The following is a 19415-nucleotide window of genomic DNA, read 5'->3' as shown; positions in this document are numbered from 1 at the left end:
CTTGCTCAAAAGATTGATTCACTAGAGGCAGAGACCGCCGAAAAAGAACAGGCTTACCTAGGGGACCCCACGGACGAGATGAGGAATGAGTGGCTCCAGGCAGCCCGTCTCCTTTCATTAGCCTCCATAGAACGTGCACAGGCACACATACTCAGACAGCAATACACGATTTTTGAGTCTGGGGACAAGGCGGGGAAACTCCTAGCAATGTTAGCCAGGGAAGACAGACCCACGGCCACGATCCCCCTTATCAGAGATGCCACTGACACCCTGGTCACGCACCCCCGCCGTGTCTTAGATGCCTTCAAACAGTTTTACCAGGATTTATATTCTGCCAAATCAGTGCAAACTGATGAGGACATTCTCACATATTTGGGAGCCGCTCAGCTGCCATACCTCTCTGACAACAGCCAGATACTCTTGGAAGCGCCCATAACACTTGAGGAGGTGGAAGAGGCAGTGAAAGCTTCCCCCACAGGCAAGGCCCCGGGCCCAGACGGGCTCCCAGCCGAGTTCTACAAACACCACTTACAATTGCTGGGACCCCACCTAACTGGTCTAATGAACGAAATAGCCAGCAGGGGTACCACACCTCTGTCCATGTCGCAGGCCTTCATATCCTTAATACCCAAAAAAGGGAAGGACGCACTTCAGTGCTCCGCTTATCGCCCGATATCCCTTATAAATTTTGACGCCAAATTGCTAGCTAAGATCCTGGCGAACAGGCTCAAGCCTTTTATGAAAGATCTAGTACACTCTGATCAGACTGGGTTCATACCCACTAGAGCTACTGATGTGAACATCAGGAGGCTCTTTACTCACCTCCAACTGCAACATGATAACATGGGTACTCGGGCGATAGCGGCTCTGGATGCGGAGAAGGCCTTCGACTCGGTCGAATGGCCCTTCCTCTGGCAGACCCTAAAGCGCTTCGGCTTTGGTCCCCGGTACCTCTGCTGGCTTCAGGCACTGTATAATTCTCCCACGGCCCAAATTAGAGCGAATAATATGCTATCCCCCACCTTTGCACTACAGAGGGGCACCAGGCAAGGCTGCCCGCTTTCACCCTTCCTGTTTTGCCTAGCTATGGAACCCTTGGCCGAGATAATCAGAAATAAGCCGGACATTGGCGGTTTAATTAGGGGTAACCTAGTGGAAAAAATTGCCCTTTACGCAGACGATTTACTTCTATTCCTAGACAGCCCCAACCGCTCCTTGACCAATCTCCTTAGTGTTATTGATGAGAACGGTAAGTTCTCGGGCTTGAAAGTGAACTGGGGAAAATCCACCCTATTCGCGATAGATGTTGAGGCCAAAAACCACCTACCCCCCGACTCCCCACTCCAATGGGTGGACAAATTCACATATCTTGGGATCCAGGTTACACGAGATGTCACTCAGTATAGGAAACTCAATATTGACCCCATCCTCACTGACATGAAAACTAAATTTTCACTTTGGGCTTCGCTTCCTCTTTCGCTGTATGGCAGACTCAACCTGGTCAAAATGAAATTTCTCCCTAAATTTTTGTATGTTTTCAGAAATACACCGATCTGCTTGCCTAAATGTTTTTTTTCTCATGTGGACTCACAACTCCGCTCTTTCATTTGGGACAACAAAAACCCGAGGATAAGCTTCTCCACTTTACAACGCTCAACTCAGGCAGGTGGCCTGGCATTGCCCAACCTATACCACTATTACTTGGCGGCAATTCTGGTGACAAGTAGATGGTGGTTTGAGTCAGACTGCTCGAACTCGGCAGTGACCCTGGAAGCTGCCGTTTTGGGGTCAAGGGAGGCCCTGCGGCTCTTGGTATACAGGGGAAGGGAGGCACACCCAATGGTCACCAGGTCCATGATCACCACTATCACAGCCTGGAAAGTCACACAATCTATTTTCACCCCCAAGGGCCTGACTGTGTACTCCCCTCATGCTCCACTATGGCGCAATGTGAATCTCCCTCTTATGCTGGACATCCCCGACTATCATATTTGGGCAACAGCCGGCCTGAGATTTGTGAAAGATTTGTTCCCCCAGGACCAATTCCTCAGTAGAGACCAACTGCAAACCTCGTTTCCAGTTACCCAGGCGGCATATTTTCGGAGCTGCCTACTCCATCATGCAGCAAAAAAGCAACTCGTTGGTCCTCTGACACTTATCCAAGCTTCCGAATTGGAAACCAAACTACAACTGCAGGATGTACCCAAACCGCTCTCCACTATCTACCAAACCATTCAATCATGGCAAGACAGACAGCAGCTCCGCACTTATGACAAATGGCTTTTAGACATAGTGGACTTAGATCCCGATAAGTGGTCGGAAATTCTCCGGTTACTGACTCAACCCTTGATTGCCAGCAGAGACAAGCTGATCCAGGTGAAATTCCTACATCGCTCCTACTTAACTCCTGAGCGCCTCCACCACATTACTCCCACCAGAGACGCCAATTGTACTCGAGGGTGTGGCCACCCGGGGACTTGGCTACATATGATATGGGCTTGCCCCAAACTAGTGACCTACTGGACACAATTAACCGCCTTTATATCTAAAATAATGGTCCTCGAGTTACCTCTGGACCCAGCACTGGCGCTCTTGGGTTTGACGAAGGGATTTGTTGACAAGGGTTCCGACAGAATATTGCTTCAATTGTTAATGTACTATGCACGTAAACAGATAATTTTGAAATGGAACAGGCCTGATCCTCCAACACTTGCTACCTGGAAAGAATTAGTTAATAAGGCACTGCCATGCTACAAAGCTGCCTATTTTGCTAGAGGCTGTATGGACAAGTTCATAGACATTTGGATGATCTGGGTGCTTAACCCTGCAACTAACAGCCCACATGTTTTTTGAGGTCTAGAATGTTGGCATTGTGTTATTGTGTATGATTACTCTGTACGTTTGACCCCCCCCTCCGCCCTCCTCTACTTTACTTTCCTTTTCCTCTACCTTTCCTTTCTCTTTTTCTTTTTTCCTTTTTTTTTTTTTTTTTTTTTTTTTCTGTGATTTGTATCTCTTCGTGTGGATGCATTGTTGTTAAAATCAATAAAAAGAAGTTTAAAAAAAAAAAAACCCCATGTAGGACCACATTTGGATTGTAGGAAACTTAATGTATATCCTTGATTTAAAGCTAATTTTTTATGGATAGTGATTTGTCACTGTAAGAGATGCATATTAAAAAGCTCTAATAGTCCCCTGGCTATTTACATTCAGCCTTTTCTGCAGTGCCGTAAGTAGAAAATACCGGAAAGGAATGTGAGTTCTGCTGCTTAATAGCACTAGAGCCCTAGATACTATATGTGTTATTGTGGCAAGAAAATTGGATTGTAAGCTCCAATGGTCAGGGACTTGTGAGCATTATGGAATTCTATCTAACTGATGTGTAATATATAATATTCTGTTATATGAGACAGAAACTTCAAGAACAAGGTCCTGACTATTGGCTCCATAGCTTTCCAGTTTTGTTTGTCTATTTTTTTTGTGTAGCTTTCCAAAAGCTGGTGTAGTTGAGGAAAAAAGTCAGAGGCTAGAGAAAAACGCAAGGCGAGAACCAGAATTATCGGTCAGGCTTTTAACTTGGAAATAAGATTAGAATAGCAGATCTAAAAAGAGGAATAGAGAGAAAAGGATGACTTGACAAATGACACGGATTCACACCCACTGCTGGGCTGCCAGTAATAAGATACAGGGGAAGCAGCCAATCTTGGCTAATTACCAGTTGGAATTGTATTGTAAGGACTCTAATTAGGAGATGCTTACGGAGGTGATCTGATGATTAAACGCTGCATCTGAATGACCCCAACGTCAGCGAGCAGTGGTGCACGATGTCACCGGAATATTCTGTAGAAACCGTAATCTTATTTTAAGAAGGGAGGCAGCGATATTTGTAATAATAGCTATGAGGTAAACTAATTAAAAGACAGATCCTGCAGGAAGGCTGTGGCTTCGTGCAGCTGTGGCTGTTCCAAAACAAAGTGCCAAATCTCAACAGTGGAGCGGCAGTCAAGTGGAAAATGTCTGCCCGACCCTTGCCCTCGCTATTAATTTGCAGGAAAACTAATGACACACATACATATTCCCACAAAATTGTTCTAACTGCTAATTTGCCAAAGGAGCCCGGTTTCCAAATTAAACATGACTGCAATCTGGGAGAAAAAAAAGGAACAAAAAGCTGGAAGTAGGAGCATAGGACGTTTCTAAGTATTCACGGACCCAACTGACAAGTTGACAAAAGGCTGACCTTGCCAATTGCTATAGATGGATCCTCATCTTCTGCAGCAGTGATGGAGATTTACGGTCATGGCAGGCTTAAAGCAAAAGTATGGGTCAGGATGGTGGTGCAACAATTAGTACTACTGTCTTCCCATTGCTGGAAGTCTGAGTTTGATTCTGATGAGGGCACTTATCATGGATTTCTATGTTATCCCTGAGTTTGTGTGGGTTTCCTTCGGGAAGTCCATTCCCTCCAGGCCCAGACTGGCAGTCTGTTGGTTCTGGCAAATGCCAGAGGGGCTCCTATAAGATGCCATAGACAGTCACAATGTACTGGTGGGGGGCTCTTTGAGCCTCTGTTTGGGCCTCTGTGTACCTATAATGCCATGGAATATTTCGAATCTCAATCCAGACTTGGTTTCCTCCAGACGCTAAAAATATGCAGACTGGTTCCTGAAGAAACTGACTCTAGTGTGTGGGTGTACGACAGGGTTCTGTTGGGGCAAAGACTGCTTCATATCTAGGGGCTATTTAAATGCTAATAATGATAATTAACCAAAGAAACAAGCATAGCCTGTTGAATGCCCTGCTGGGTGATACTGTGGTGGCAGATTCTATTAATGCCTTGGATGTCTTTTTGGACAAACATAAAATCCAAGGCTCTGTCGATCTCAAGATCTAAATTAGCTTAGTATAGGTATGTATGCATAGTTTTATCAGTAGGTATGTGCCTCTATCTATCTATGCACTTGGAGGGGTTGAACTTGATGCACTATTTTTTCAACCTAAAATAACTATGTAAGTTATCAGGCATCCCTGTTCCTCTTGGAAAGGGGCTGAAGGTTCCTACAGTTCCTAAACAAAGCACAACACTATTATTGGGGTACGTAGGTACTTCCCCCTCCATACTACACCTCATGAGACAAGAAAGGAATTTTAGCTATTTGGGGATACCCTATACCTTAAATAGAATGGCAACATTCAAATTTAAGGAAGGTTATAAGGGCGTTTATCTTTGTACCTATGCGTTACTAATTGGATCCTGTCTGAACGGTCATCATTTTGCCCTTCAATCTAGACATAGGTAGTCTTGATTCTTAAACCTTCTTTACTATTTGATCTCTTTGAATGCCATAGTATAGTAGTATAGTCCTTAAATTCTACCAAACTGAATTTCAGGGGACACAACTCATACGTGCATTTTGTCTTCTCACAAAAACGCACATAATTTTGAACACATTCTTACAAATCTTGTCTAAACTGTGTATTTGGTCTAGTGTTTCCCAGCCAAAGGGTTGATTTAGCCCATCATCCTCTGGTGCCCTACAATAAATGCTGATTTAAAAAAAAAACGGGAACCAATGACCTGATTAAGTGCTTTTCTGATTCATAAAGAGATTTTTTCTAGGTACAGAATTACCTCTTCACAACAGATTATTTAAGGGTAAAAACAAGGACGACCCATACTCAGTAAGAGGGTATCTTTTCTCTTTGCATGTCCTATTCCACAGCTCCAGGAGGTGTGTGTGTGTGTAGAAATGACATATATTATTTGACATTAAAATTCACACATGATGACTTACTCCTTTCAGGATTGACACTACAGGCTGCAACTCTACACTCAGGGCAACTGTTTGCTTTTCTTTCCTATTGCAACAACATCCCCTCTTCAAGAGACACGTTCTCTTCAAAAAATGATGAATGAGTCATGAGTAATTTTCATAAACAGGCAGTGATGTAAACCCCTAATCAAAATGGATTTCCATTAAGTGTTCTCTTTAGGACGTATAATTGCATCTTTTTTTTTGTCTTTCCTAAATGTATTACATGGGAATAATAGCCAGATCTCAGGAGAGCTCACTTGTATCTGTGACTAAAGAACGACGGCTTTAACTCTTCCCAATCTCCACAACAAAATATTGTCACCAAATTGCCAGCATGGTGCTCTGCTGCTTGCTCCAGGGCAACAATTTCTTTTATTTGTAGCGCCAGTCTGCTCAGGATAGATATTCATGATTTAATTGCACTGAAATTCTGTGCCTTAATCACTTAATCACTATCGCTAAAGATAGCGGTATTGTAGTTATCCAGAAATATATTATTTCACATATATTATTTTCACCGGCTAAATACAGAGTATATAAAAATATCTCTTTATATATATATATATATTTTTTTTTTTTTTTTTTTTTTTTAAATATTTTATTACATTTTACTCAACAGTCAAAATTGTTGGCATGTGTTTCTGTAGTTTTTTTTTTTCTCTCAAAACGGAACTTTTATTACAGTATGGAACAGTGAGGTTTATGGCACATCCAGTCATTTCGGTGGCTCTTTCACTATTAACACCCCCTAGCCCAGGTATCCCATTGCGTTGGTGTGGGTTATTTTGACATGATTCTATATGCAGATGGAAGAATTTCAGTTGTTTTGATGGCCCACTTTGAGTGAGACAAGAAATATGGTGGAACAGATGACCCGTCCATCTATTCTAGATATACACTTGAAAATCAATGCCATCTTCTCTACCATTTATCAATTAACATGAATTAAAATGCATTTTTTCTCCCCAAAAAATATTTTGGCCTTTATACGTCATGGCATGAGGAAATACTAAGGGGGTTATTTATCAAAGGTCGACTTTGTGAGGCTTATGAGGTTTTTTTTCGACCTCAAATAAACTCACAACCCGAATGTTTGCTTATTTATGATAAAAACCCAAATGTAAAAAACTCTGATGAATGCAATTAAGAGGGAAAACTTGAATACCACAAATTTATCGAGTTATAAGCTTAAAAAACCACCCTAAAAATCATGAAGGCAAAAAACATGTTCAAATGGTTCAAGGGACCTCTGCCATTGATTTCTACATGACCTCGACAGGTTTTATCTGGAGTATTTTTCGGATTCAAGCTTTTAGCAGCTTCAGGGCATAATAAATCTCAAAATTTGTGTTTTTTTTATCCTGAAAAATTAGAATTTTTTGTGAAACTACCCTTGAAAAACTCAAATTTTTCAGGAAAACACAACTCGACCTTTAATACATAACCCCCTAAAAATGCCAAATATGTGTATATGTCAATAAAAATGAAGCCTCTAATGCTTTTTATAATACGCTCTAAAACAGAGGTATGAGATCCTGTTATCCAGAAAGCTCCAGATTACAAGTTTCAAATAAATCTAATTTTATACAATGTATAAGAAATTTGAAAGTACACCTTAAGGAATTCTATGGCATACTCTCGGTATAATCATGTTTTAATTGAACATTTCTTTGTGGCCCTCCCACATACTAAAAATGGTTTGTGTATTGAAATTTTATGTTTTGAAATAAAATAAATGTATCTGGGTAATAATCCATTGGCCCGTGCAAACTATTTATCTAAATGAAATTGATCGTAAAATTCGATAAATATGTCGTGACTTAATTCATTATTTTTATTGAGGCATATTTATTTCAAAGCAAATTTAACTTGCCGTGCTATGCTACTTTTTTTTTTTTTTTAATTGCTCCAACATATTTCTGTTTATCACATATTTTTCTGTTACGGTGGCGTTTTCAAAATATCCTTAATTGCTTTTTTGCTTAGGGTGAAAAGAAATACACAGAATGGAATATTTAACCAAGCATTTGATTTGAAAATGTTATTTTAAATGTTTTAGGTCAAGTCTGAATTGGTGCACTGTCTGAAAAAAACGTAATTACTGCTCAGCCATTAGAAAAACGATATTGCTTCTTTCCTGGGTGACAGTTGTTTGACGTTTGGGCATTCTCGAAATGCAATTATGCTTCAATACAATATACAAAATGTTGATGACAAGTTTTCTAATTATAATATACACTGGATTTTGCAGACACCATTGGTCACCTATGTAAAAGAACCCATAAAATACTCCAGCTTAATAAACTGGGCAGCAAAAAAAAAAAAACATTTTAAAATAGAGGGATTCTGATTTAAGGAAAAAGAGATTATCTCTTGGCGTATTATGAAAGGTAAAGTATGCCAGAATAAGTTAGACAAAAGCATTACCCTTCATAATTTGCTTCTATGAAGAAGTGATCATATTTATTCAGCTTTTTAGCTTTGTAGGAGGAATCTAGTGGTACCAAAAATGACCAATAAATGGCTTTTGAACTATAATAATTACTATTATATAAATGCCTGTCAATCAACATAATGTCTTCAGAGCTGGGTAGAAGAACCCCTTTGAGAACTGAGACAGATTCAGTTCAGGATTTGGCTTTGTGAAAGATTTGGGGTTCGGCCAAATCCAAAAATTGGTTTTGGTTCATTCATTATCCTCTGAACTTATTGAACTAGCCAAAAGGTTCAGCAACCTTATAACAGTAACAATCCATGACTTCAAAGAGCTTAACATTTTGGATCCTGTTAGGCCGTCGTGTGTGTGTCAGTGACACTGCACATGCTCAGTGTGCTTTGAGCTGCCATGTAATGTGAATTTAAATTAATTACTTATAAGTAAAGCCGAGTCCCTAATCTCATATAAGTGACAGAGCATGTGCTGGGAATCAGCAGAAAAGGAGATGGGGAGCTACTGGGGCATCTTTAGAGGCACAGACCTTCCCTGCTAAAGAGCTGTGGACCCCCAAAAACATAATTTTTAGCATTTCTAGCCTACTTCTTTAAAAATTGCTTTCATTTATTAGCGGTAATTTGGAACCTTGAATGGGGAAGGGAATTTTGGATCAGAAAATGTAAAGAATACCCCGCACCCAATCCACAGGTATCGTATAATTTATTTGACTGAAAATTCGATTCTGCTGTATAATTATTTTTTTTATTGCTTTGTCAGGTCCTTGGTTATTGAAACTAATCAGATGGTGAATATAAAATGAAATCTAACAGACGTGGCCAGACAATAAAGTAGCGCTCACCCATTTTCCCAACTACAAACATTAAAGGCTTGAGAGCAGATAATATTGCGTGTGAAGGTACTCACTTTCCATGCACAAATGTAATTTTTTTCGTTTGCTCTCTATTTCTGTCAAAGAGTAATACAATTAATTTACATATGAGATCCCAAACAATCTGCATTTGACAATAGGAAAGCTCACAGAGGCTGCCCATTGTCGAGTTACATCTCAGCCTTCTTTAAGTACATTTTTAACAATGTTATAGCTATCAAAGGTTTAGCATGGACTCTAAATAAATGGTTACAGAAGTGCTCGGCAGAAATAGAAGACTTTTTGTGTCCAGAAGTAAGCCTGCTGTGTATGAATTCAAAACCTTTTAATTCTCTTTTTTTTTTTTCCTTCAAAAAATATGCACGCACATTTTTATAATGAAGAAGCGGCTTGTTTAGTATGTGAAATATAAGCATGAAAATTCAATGCTTGAAGTGACACAGAAGTTCAAAGTAAATTTAGCTGGAGAACAAAAATATAATGGTATATGTTAAAAATGGCAAAATTATAAAAAAATAATTTTTTAATCTATAGAGCAAATGTCGAGGAAGCAGACCCCATGAGGCCCTAATTTATATACAATTTCAATAAAACTTGGTAAAACAGGTCAACCTCTAGACATTTCCAAGGCCTGAAAAATAATTTGTTATAAGGCCCAGTAATATCCCGTTATGCTACTGAGGGGCACCTTACATTTAGAACAAAAATCTGTCTAAATACAGAAGGCTATGAACATGACCGTTTTACACATGAAATGGCTGTAGACCTCTACTCTAGAACACTATTGGCCAACTCTCTCAACACAATGGTTCCATTAGTCAATCGTGTTTGGATTGGACTACAGCAATGTTGTACAATGAAGCCAACAGCGCTCAAAAGAGGACAGGAAGCCATAAAATCATATTTTTTGGTGGTTGGGGGATTATAAGAGGGGTTATTCCTAGCTTTAATGAGACCTCTAAGTTCTAGAACATCATCAGTGACTCTAGAGAAGACTATAATGTTATTGTAATTCTAGGTCTTCACTGTTATGTTAATGAAAAGAGGAGATCATTTTCCTACTGAAAGATATCTTTCTTCTACGTAAGTGTAAGTGAAAATGGCAAAAAAGAACATATAGGTTGGAATCTAAAGTGTGGCAGATACAAATCACATACAATTTAATTACTATCGGCCAAGTTTTGGGATTTAATAACCCATTTTGCCTTAATAATAGCTAAACATATTGGAAATCAATCACTGACGTACGCTAGTGAAGGTTACAATTTAAAGGGCAATATTACCCACCTCCTACATAAGTCTCTTCAAAACAAACAATAGCAGGCAAACTAAAAGGGCCAACAGTAACACTAAAAATAATATTGCCCCCCCCCCTTTACAGGACTGGGATGATATAAGTATCTATTTTTTTTTATCTATATATTTGAGGTTCAATACACCACATAACCCCAGCATCATTAAAGCCACTAGAAAGTGACTGCATGTATAGGACACCGGCCTCCCATATATACCACAGGTAGATTAAAAAACACAAAAACTTACCGGTTGGGGACTTGCTTTGGGTTCTGTGGACTTCACATGTAAATGTGTCATCATGGCTTGAAGACGTTCCTTATCTTTTGATAGCTATGGGAAAAGAAAGAAAAAGACTGTAAATATATAAATAGGGGACTCATCACTCATGTACTATAAGGGATAATGGGACAATGTACCCCCTACTGTAAGTGATAAGGATATTAGAAGTCACTGAGAGGTTCTGTGACCATATAAAGGCACAAGGCTGCAGGCTGAGTTATACAGGGAACTCTGAGTATCACTCATGTATTATAAGGGATAATGTACCCCCTACTGTAAATGATAAGGATATTAGAAGTCACTGAGGGGTTGTTCTGTGACCATATAAAGGCACAAGGCTGCAGGCTGAGTTATACAGGGAACTCTGAGTATCACTCATGTATTATAAGGGATAATGTACCCCCTATTGTAGATAAGGATATTAGAACGCCTATATAAAGATCCTAAGGCATAAGTATAATGCTACTGGTCATTGAACTTCACAATCAAATATCCTCAAATGTTCAAGTGGGGGGGTATTAAGACTTATAACACAGTTTCACTGGGTCATATAACATCACTAAGCATCAATTGTATAACTGGTGACATCACCAACCCCCATTTATATTTTAAGTTAACGGTTGTTATTAGATCTGCACAACACAAAAAGAAAAGAGAAACCTTTGTAAAATTTAAAAAAAGCAGCCTTGGCATCTGTTTCTATACATAGTATATTATATATTTATGATGAATGACTTGTATGTTGGAATTCTTATCAAAGAGAATCTCTCAAATGATTTGAAATGGTTGAATTTTATGCCCAACATTAGGAACGGTCTGGCCAAGTGTCAGCTTGCCAAATGGCACTGGCCAAGCCAAGAAGTAATTTTTGGATCCATATGGCTACACGCTACCGTAGTGAAATTTCCCTGAAAGGCTGATAATTATTCTTGCTCCGGGATGAAACAGAATGTATCAAATCACCTTAAGCTTCAATTTAAATCATATTAGTATTTGTTCTTATCACGATATGGAAATATAATGATTTCAGAATCTATTTTATTGGTGTTCTACTCTATAACATGGACTGAATACTGCAGGGAATTGCTGCTAAATGATGGAACACGGGTGCCTTTTTTCTTCCATCACATCAGTGTCTGTTAGTATTGTACATTTTATTTTGAAGAGCATTCGGGTTGCAAAGTTAATTTGTGTGACTAAAAACATGCAAAAATGTGTATTTAGGTGCCCATTTACTAAAATTCTGGTTTCTATTGTTTTCACAAATCGTATTTTTCTCAAATTTTTTTTTTACATTTCTCTAAAATGCTAAAAATTCAAGATTTATTAAGTTTAAAAACCAAGGAAAACTCTACTATAAAACTGCTGTTATAGTCCCTTAGAATTCAAGGGGAGCTTCGTTTATGCTACTGGACCACTATTCAGACTTTAATAGGTTTTCAGATTTTTTTGTTTGCTAGTAATTGTCAGAGAAATTCTAATTTTTAGAAATTCGAGAGATATTTGTAGTTGTAGAGTATGTTTTTTTTTTTTTGGTTCATGTTTTTTCTATTTTGATCTTTTAATAACTTTCATGGCATTCGTGGCTTTACAGAAACAGAGTTTAATCGTAGTTTCAAAAACCATTAAAATTGGACATTTGATAAATCTGTCCCTTAATAATATAAGTGATACAAAAAAATAGGAACAATGTCTTTATGTAAATATGGAGGTCTGCTTCCTCTAAAGCTAATAAGAAAACCCCCTCCTCCCCAGCGAGGAAGGGGGACACAAGTCGTGGTGGGATGTGGGTGGAGTTGGGGCATGGGTGGAGGCGGACAGGATGTCGGTGGGGCGGAGGTGGGACAGGAAGTGGACGGGAGGATGGGGACTGGAAGTGCGCGGGGCCCCTCTGAAGGTTTTTTGCAGGGGGGCCCGTGCACTCTAGTTACGCCACTGGCTTCCAGGTTGACTAATCAGTTAATGAATTATTGTCCAATCATGGGGAGAGAGTGATATTATTAGGCCTGCTTTAAGGCCATATTCATATTTCTTAGAGCAGATCATTTCACTACATAAAAAAATGTTTTCAAAGGCCGATGGACATAATTCACAACGATCACGGAGGTCATTCGATAGCAAATAACAACCTCAGGGCCGTCCAGGTGGCCGGTTGTGGCCCTTAAATAGATTTTTATGGCCCCAAATTGCTAAAGGGATCCATTAACCTCCATGGAAGATGTACTGGTTGGCTTTATTTTTATCTGCCCCTCTCCCCAACATGTCATACAGCAAATAACTGACCCACTATATGGAAACAGTTGGACAACACTTCTCTATCCGTCCGACGTCCCTAAGTGCATGGAATTTTATATTATTTGCACATGAATAAAAAAAGTTTGTTTCATTGAGGGGTATAGGACTGCTAATTGATTTTATTAGCATCTCATTATAGATAACAATAGGAAATAAATCAATGACCTTGTAGGCACTTATAACAATATAACTTCCTGCTGAAATTAGCTGAAACCTTCTCATTAACAGGAATATTTTCTTTCCCCCCTAGAATGGACGTCCAGTTTTATGGAAAGACAGATGACTGAGGCCAACCTGGCGAGATTAGATGGATACACCAGGCCATGCTAAAATACAGACTGCTGTTCTGCCGTAGCCACTCATTATGGCTCCTCGAAACGTGACAAGTGTCATAGATCTCTCCAAGGTGTCAAATGTATTAATTCATTGCCCTAGGTATGACTATCTTAGTATTCGGCATGTCATGTACGTCAGGATTGTGGAAGAGCATTTGCCTTGTGAGCTTCTACAGATCAAGAATAGAAAAGTTACTGTATAACAATATAAAATGCCTTTAGGAACAAAATATTTCTTATGTATTTATTAATATATAAGGGTGGGGACGGCCATATTCCCTTCAGCCATTACAGAATGAGTGTATAGAAGCCGTGGTGATTCCTTTGTGTGCCATTTCCATTATTTGTATAAATACTGTGATAATCCTTTTAGACAACTCATCTCTGCCTTTTTAAATCTGTTTGGGAGCCATATTGCAAGACTAAAAGGCTCTCAGTACACGCCAGACGATCATATGGCTTATGTTTGAATGCAAATGTACATACAATAGGCTCTTTAATGTTACGTGGCAACGCGAGGCGCAGCGGATCAAAGAGCTGCCTGAATTAAAATTGTAAATTAGCTTTGCTGTTATCAAGCATACCGTGCTTATTATAGACAGTGATATCATGTGATTGTCTGCGCTTTGCCTTAATTGTGTAGTACGAGATCAATAAATGGATGTTAATTGCCATAGAAGCTAACCAACGTTGACCTGTACTGTAGAAAGGAGGCGGTGATTAGCTGGTCGGCACAGGGAGTATAGATTCCTTTAAATCTAACTTAAAGGGAAACTATACCTTCAGAATGAATGTTTATCTTACAGATATTCGTAATTATCATATTAAGTGGACTATTAATTAAGAATCTTACAAAACTGGAATACAGGTATGGGACCTGTTATCCAGAATGCTGGAAACCTGGGGTTTTCTGGATAACGGATTAAGGATTAATTATATCTCAGTTGGGATCAAGTACAAGCTACTGTTTTATTATTACAGCAAAAAAAGGAAATCATTTTTAAAAAATTTGGATTATTTGATTATAATGGAGTCTATGGGAGACAGTCTTTCTGTAATTCTGAACTTTCTGGATAGAGGGTTTCCGGATAAGGGATCCCATACCTGTGTATATATATATATATATGTATATATAGGTGAAGAATGGCGGCACTCACAGGATTTTCAGGTGAAATAAAGAAAAACTTTTTATTTAACTTGATAAAGGCCCTAATGTGGGCCGAAACGGACACTTGAGTGATGTTGAAATAAACCTTTTTTGATTGAAGATTTGGTGTGCTGTTCCACTTTTAACTTTGTATACTTTGATTGACCAAGCACCCACTCTCGACAACTAGGAAGGTGTGCAGGTACTTTGTGAATATTTATATATATATATATATATATATATATATATATATATATATATATATATATATATATATATATATATATATATGTATATATAGGTGAAGAATGGCGCCACTCACAGCATTTTCAGGCGAAATAAAGAAAAACTTTTTATTTAACTCGACGTTTTGATCCCTCACAGGGATCTTTCTCAAGAGTATACAAACATGCAACCCTATATGTATATATAGATATACACACCAGTAAACATTTGACATGTTATACCTTGAGACCCCATTATGCACAAGGTCGGGGCAAGTAAGCTGGTGGGCATCCCAGGCAATAAAGTCCCCCTTCCATGTGCATGCGAGTACGGGCGCTTGTGTGATGACTTTGGGGAGCGCTAAAGAAGCAGCAACCGGTGGGAGGACAAAAGCTCGGACTAGGGATAGGCGACAGCACAGGTATGTACATTGCACCCCTAGGCATGTTCCTCTAAAAAGCATGGGAGTAAAAGATAGAACTTTGTCCATTAATGGTGGCCATGGGCAGATAAAGCTGCCGATATTGGTCCTTTAGACCAATTTGGCAATTTATCTGTCCGTGTATGGGGGCTTCTGACGGGTCTTCTCAATCGGTATCTGCCCACGATGTTGATCGGGAAGGTTTCATTTTTCTGCCGACAGACCCGTCGGATCCCATAATTTTAGGAAAGTGGTGAAACAGGGTTTCACATGAGCTGTTTAATGCAATATATTTTTATAGAGACCTACAATGTTCAGAGGTACAGTTTTCCTTGAAAGGTAAAGCTACAGAGGGAGTAATAGATTAGCCACAAATGTGCAAGCAATAATGCTATATTTATTTTGCAGAATGCTTTACCATACCTGAGTAAACAGCTCTAGAAGCTCTCTCTGTTTGTTTAGGATAGCAGCTGCCATATTAGTTTGGTGTGACAATTTCCTGTCTGAGTCTCTCCCTGTTCCCTCATAGCTCTGGGCTCAGATTACAGCAGAGGGGGAGACGAGCAAACTGAGCATGCTCAAGCCCTAGCCCTGAAGGTTTAAGCTGAAAACAGGAAGTCTGATACAGAAGCCCATGAGTACACAATAGAAGGAAAGAAATGTTGTGTTTCTTTTGACAGAGGACTCAGAGCAGCATTACTTTGAGGGTTTACTTGTGTATTTATATAGACCTTTCTGATAAAGCTTACTTAGTTTTAGCCTTTCCTTCTCCTTTAAGTTTTAGCTTTAGTTTAGCTGAAATTTTCCTAGTTACTCCCTAATTACCAACATAATTCATCCTGGCAATTGTAATGAAAGCAATAGTTGCTACAGAAAAGCCACACCAAGGTAGCTTGATGTCAGGGCAGGCACAAAAGCCTTCAGAGATACCGTCTGCAGAAGTGATAAGCTATTCATGGGCGTAATAATAATAATAGATTTTCAGCATTAACTGTGTGGCTCCTCTCTGGATTGTTCAGCACTGGGTCGCAGGCCTGGAGCATCGAGTACAAGCAGCCTGAGACTCTAGAAATGAAGAAGAGAAAACTCAACCACATGCTCAAGTGAGACCTTATTTTAGTTCTCAGCTATCAACCCTAAATCTAAATAAAAGTGGGTAATTACTTGGTCTGTGGTTGTTTCCCATTAATGCCGCCACCTAAGCAACTTCCTCCTGTAATTGTTTCTGCGAGACTTGATAATTTACACGTCACCCCGCGATACTCGGAAATAAATTAGGCCGCGCTGGGTTAATGAAGAGTATACCCGGAGAAGAAGTGACAATAAAAGCCAGAGCCAAATGACACAAGACAAATTGTTAGAGGGGGAATTAAAATGTTATGTAATTAAAAAGATATATGATTTTTTTTTTTTTCCACGGGATGGCAACAACAGAAAGTTTCAGTCTGTTTTTGCAGATATTTCTCTGCGACTATTTGAAGCTGTAAATGACTTTAAACTCAGTAAAATTCCAAATGTAATTATCTTCTCTGTTTAGCCCTGGGCCCTCTATATATCTTCACACTGGTGCCATGCATACAAAGTAGGCATTTCAATGGCATGCGTGCATGCAAAGCGGAGCATAATCAGAGTTTGCAAGGCGCCATGAAATTATGGGGTTAATTTCTCACCTTATGCCAGTGCACACTTACAGCGAGCCACTCGGCAGAATTAAATTGGAATGAAACGTCGTTGATAAACCTTAAACAGATCTAAAAATTAACCCACCCTGTGCCATGGAGAAGGCTCAGCCATGGTGATATCAAATTGGTCTTGAACTGGACAAAGCCTCACAAATAGCAACTTGTATAAGAATGGGAATATTACAGCATATGAAAGTTTGCTTAGCACAAGAAAACAAACACTAAGGGGGTTATTTACTAAACTCCGAATGCATAAATCACGAAAAATTTGTGATTTTTTTTTTTTTTTAAATAAAATCTGACTTTTAAAAAAATCACGAATTTTTCGTGATTGATGCAGTCGAGGATGGAAAAGTCAGAATCTTTAAATCCAGCATCTCAGACCTGTCGAGGTTGCATATAAGTCAATGGGAGAAGCCCCAATGATTTTTGGATGTGCACTGGGATTCGGGCAATACCCCGAAGTTTTCGCGTGGAAATTAGGAAAATAACGTGAAAATCCTATGAAAAAGTCTGAAAAATTTGTGAAAATCTGATTTTTTTCCTGCAAAGCAAGTTTTTTTGGGAAAATTTAATAATAAATAAGCGTATAAAACCTGTGCAGATTTGATCGGAGTTTGTAGCAGAAAATGTTGAGATAAATTCAGACTTTGATAAATAACCCTCTAAATGAGGCACTCTGATCTTCACCAGTTGGCCAGGGGAGCCCATTTGTCTCTACATAGGTTTATGCCTATTCTTTCAAAAAATAATATTTAACTCAAGCCCCCTGTAATAACATTAACTGCAGCAAAAGTGTGCATAGTTGCATTTGCCACCCCTAATTATAACCATTTGTTGATCTTTGATGCTCTGAAAATATTAGAGATGCACCAAATCCACTATTTTGGATTCAACCGAACTCCCGAATCCTTCAATAAAGATTTGGCCAAATACCAAGCCGAATCCTGATTTGCATATGCAAATAAGGGATGGGAAGGGGAAAACTTTTTTTTACTTTCTTGTCTTGTGATATAAAGTCACGCGATTTCCCTTCCCGCCCCTAATTTGAATATGCAAATTATGATTTGGTTCGGCTGGTCAGAAGGATTTAGCCAAATCCGAATCCTGGTGAAAAAGGCTGAATCCCGAACCGAATTGTGGATTCGGTGCATTCCTAGAAAATATGCTGCATATAGAGAGGGTCAAGAAATACAGAATAAAAAAATTAAATAGCTTATCAGCCAATTTGGAAATGTTAGGGCCACAGACCTGATTGTTAAGCCTAAATGTAACCCTATACAGGCAGACCTGACACTTCAGTTCAAAGACTGGAAGGGTGGGTATTCCGTGATATCTGATCACCCACACGGGATGGCTAAATAGTTCTGTTCCCTAATAAGTGGACCTGAGCAGAAGTAAATACAATGTGGCCCCACTCACTCCCCCATCTGCACCAAGAAGAACCATGAGCAGGTGCAATTTGATTGGATGGGATGGCAAGATGAATAGTAAACTGAAGGAAGCCACACAACTGCAGAAATTTGCTGCTACTTGCACAATGCAATAAAAAGTAGCAGCAAAGTTCTGCAGTTTTTCGGCTTCCTTCACAGTTTACTATTGATGAATGCTCTGATCTTTGCGGTGTGAACATAATGAGGTGAGCCTACTATAAAACCGGAGATAAGGATATGCTGAAAACTATTTGTATTTGGGATGGCAAGATGGTTTGTCAAAAATGCAATGCCACCACTCAAGGTTCCATACATAGCGGACAATGATTCAGCATGGAACATAACTTCCTAGTGTCCAAAGTTAGGCAGGGCAGTTACAAATAACAGACCGCAAAAAAATAAGTTGGGTTTACCAGAATGTCGGTGGGAATTTGGATGAACAGGGCATGGTCTAAATTGTCCAACTTTTTAAGCTTAGTATGTTAGGAGGGATGATCAAGCACATGTTTTCATGGCACATGGGTCCAAATCATACATTTCTGCATTTAATAGTAATACGTTTACCTTTTATACACACAAATTACAGTTCCTACTCACTATAACTGGGAAGTAATTTTCCGCAGTTCTTATTCTTCTAAAGACCCAATCTCCCCCAGATACACACAAAATGTTGAGCTTCATATATATGAAGGATAAGTCCATCCAAACGTGGTATTATAAGGCGCACACACACACATATCGCACCAGTTGTACCGGCAATGGCAAAATGTAACGCTACAAGGCACTCGAGTGTTTTACCTGTAACTCTAATTGCTGCACGACTTGCATCTGAACCCGACATTGGGCCGTACTCCTGTCATCCAGTGCATGCTCGTTGTTGAGATGTCTGCAATGATATAAAGAAAGCTAATGAGAACACATTGAGGAGAACTGCAATTCCAACAATGATTCTGCCCACAGTAAATGAAGCTGCCTGCCTGCTCTTAATCCTGAGTCAAAGGGAAAGGTTAGGCCTGAACACAAACAAAGGAGAGCAGTGCAAAACATGAGCAGTAGGCAATTACATAGGTCTGTGTGGACTCATCCTACGTTGTGCATATACAGAAGCTTTTTAGGGCCAATAGAGGCACTTCCCTACGCAGGCTGACTAATTCCAACAAGTC

The 19415-nt window shown here is 39.4% G+C and overlaps 1 protein-coding gene across 17 annotated transcripts in view; it reads right to left on the bottom strand.

The window, feature by feature from the left end:
- Nucleotides 1-19415, bottom strand: part of foxp1.L (forkhead box P1 L homeolog) — a 612880-nt gene that overhangs the window by 30890 nt on the left and 562575 nt on the right. For all 17 annotated transcript variants that reach the window (XR_001935410.2, XM_018259171.2, XM_018259180.2 and 14 more), the window contains 2 exons: nt 19051-19138; nt 10682-10765 (listed from right to left, as the gene is read on the bottom strand). Coding sequence is in view for 16 of the 17 variants with exons in the window: in XM_018259171.2 (XP_018114660.1) it covers nt 10682-10765; nt 19051-19138 (172 nt within the window). In the remaining variant the exon portion in view is untranslated. The remainder of the gene's footprint in view (nt 1-10681; nt 10766-19050; nt 19139-19415) is intronic.

Source organism: Xenopus laevis, chromosome 4L (genome assembly GCF_017654675.1).
Source record: "Xenopus laevis strain J_2021 chromosome 4L, Xenopus_laevis_v10.1, whole genome shotgun sequence".
NCBI classification, from domain to species: Eukaryota; Metazoa; Chordata; class Amphibia; order Anura; family Pipidae; genus Xenopus; species Xenopus laevis.
The sequence above is the reverse complement of the archived record's forward strand: the minus strand, read 5'-3'. Positions and strand labels throughout refer to the sequence as shown.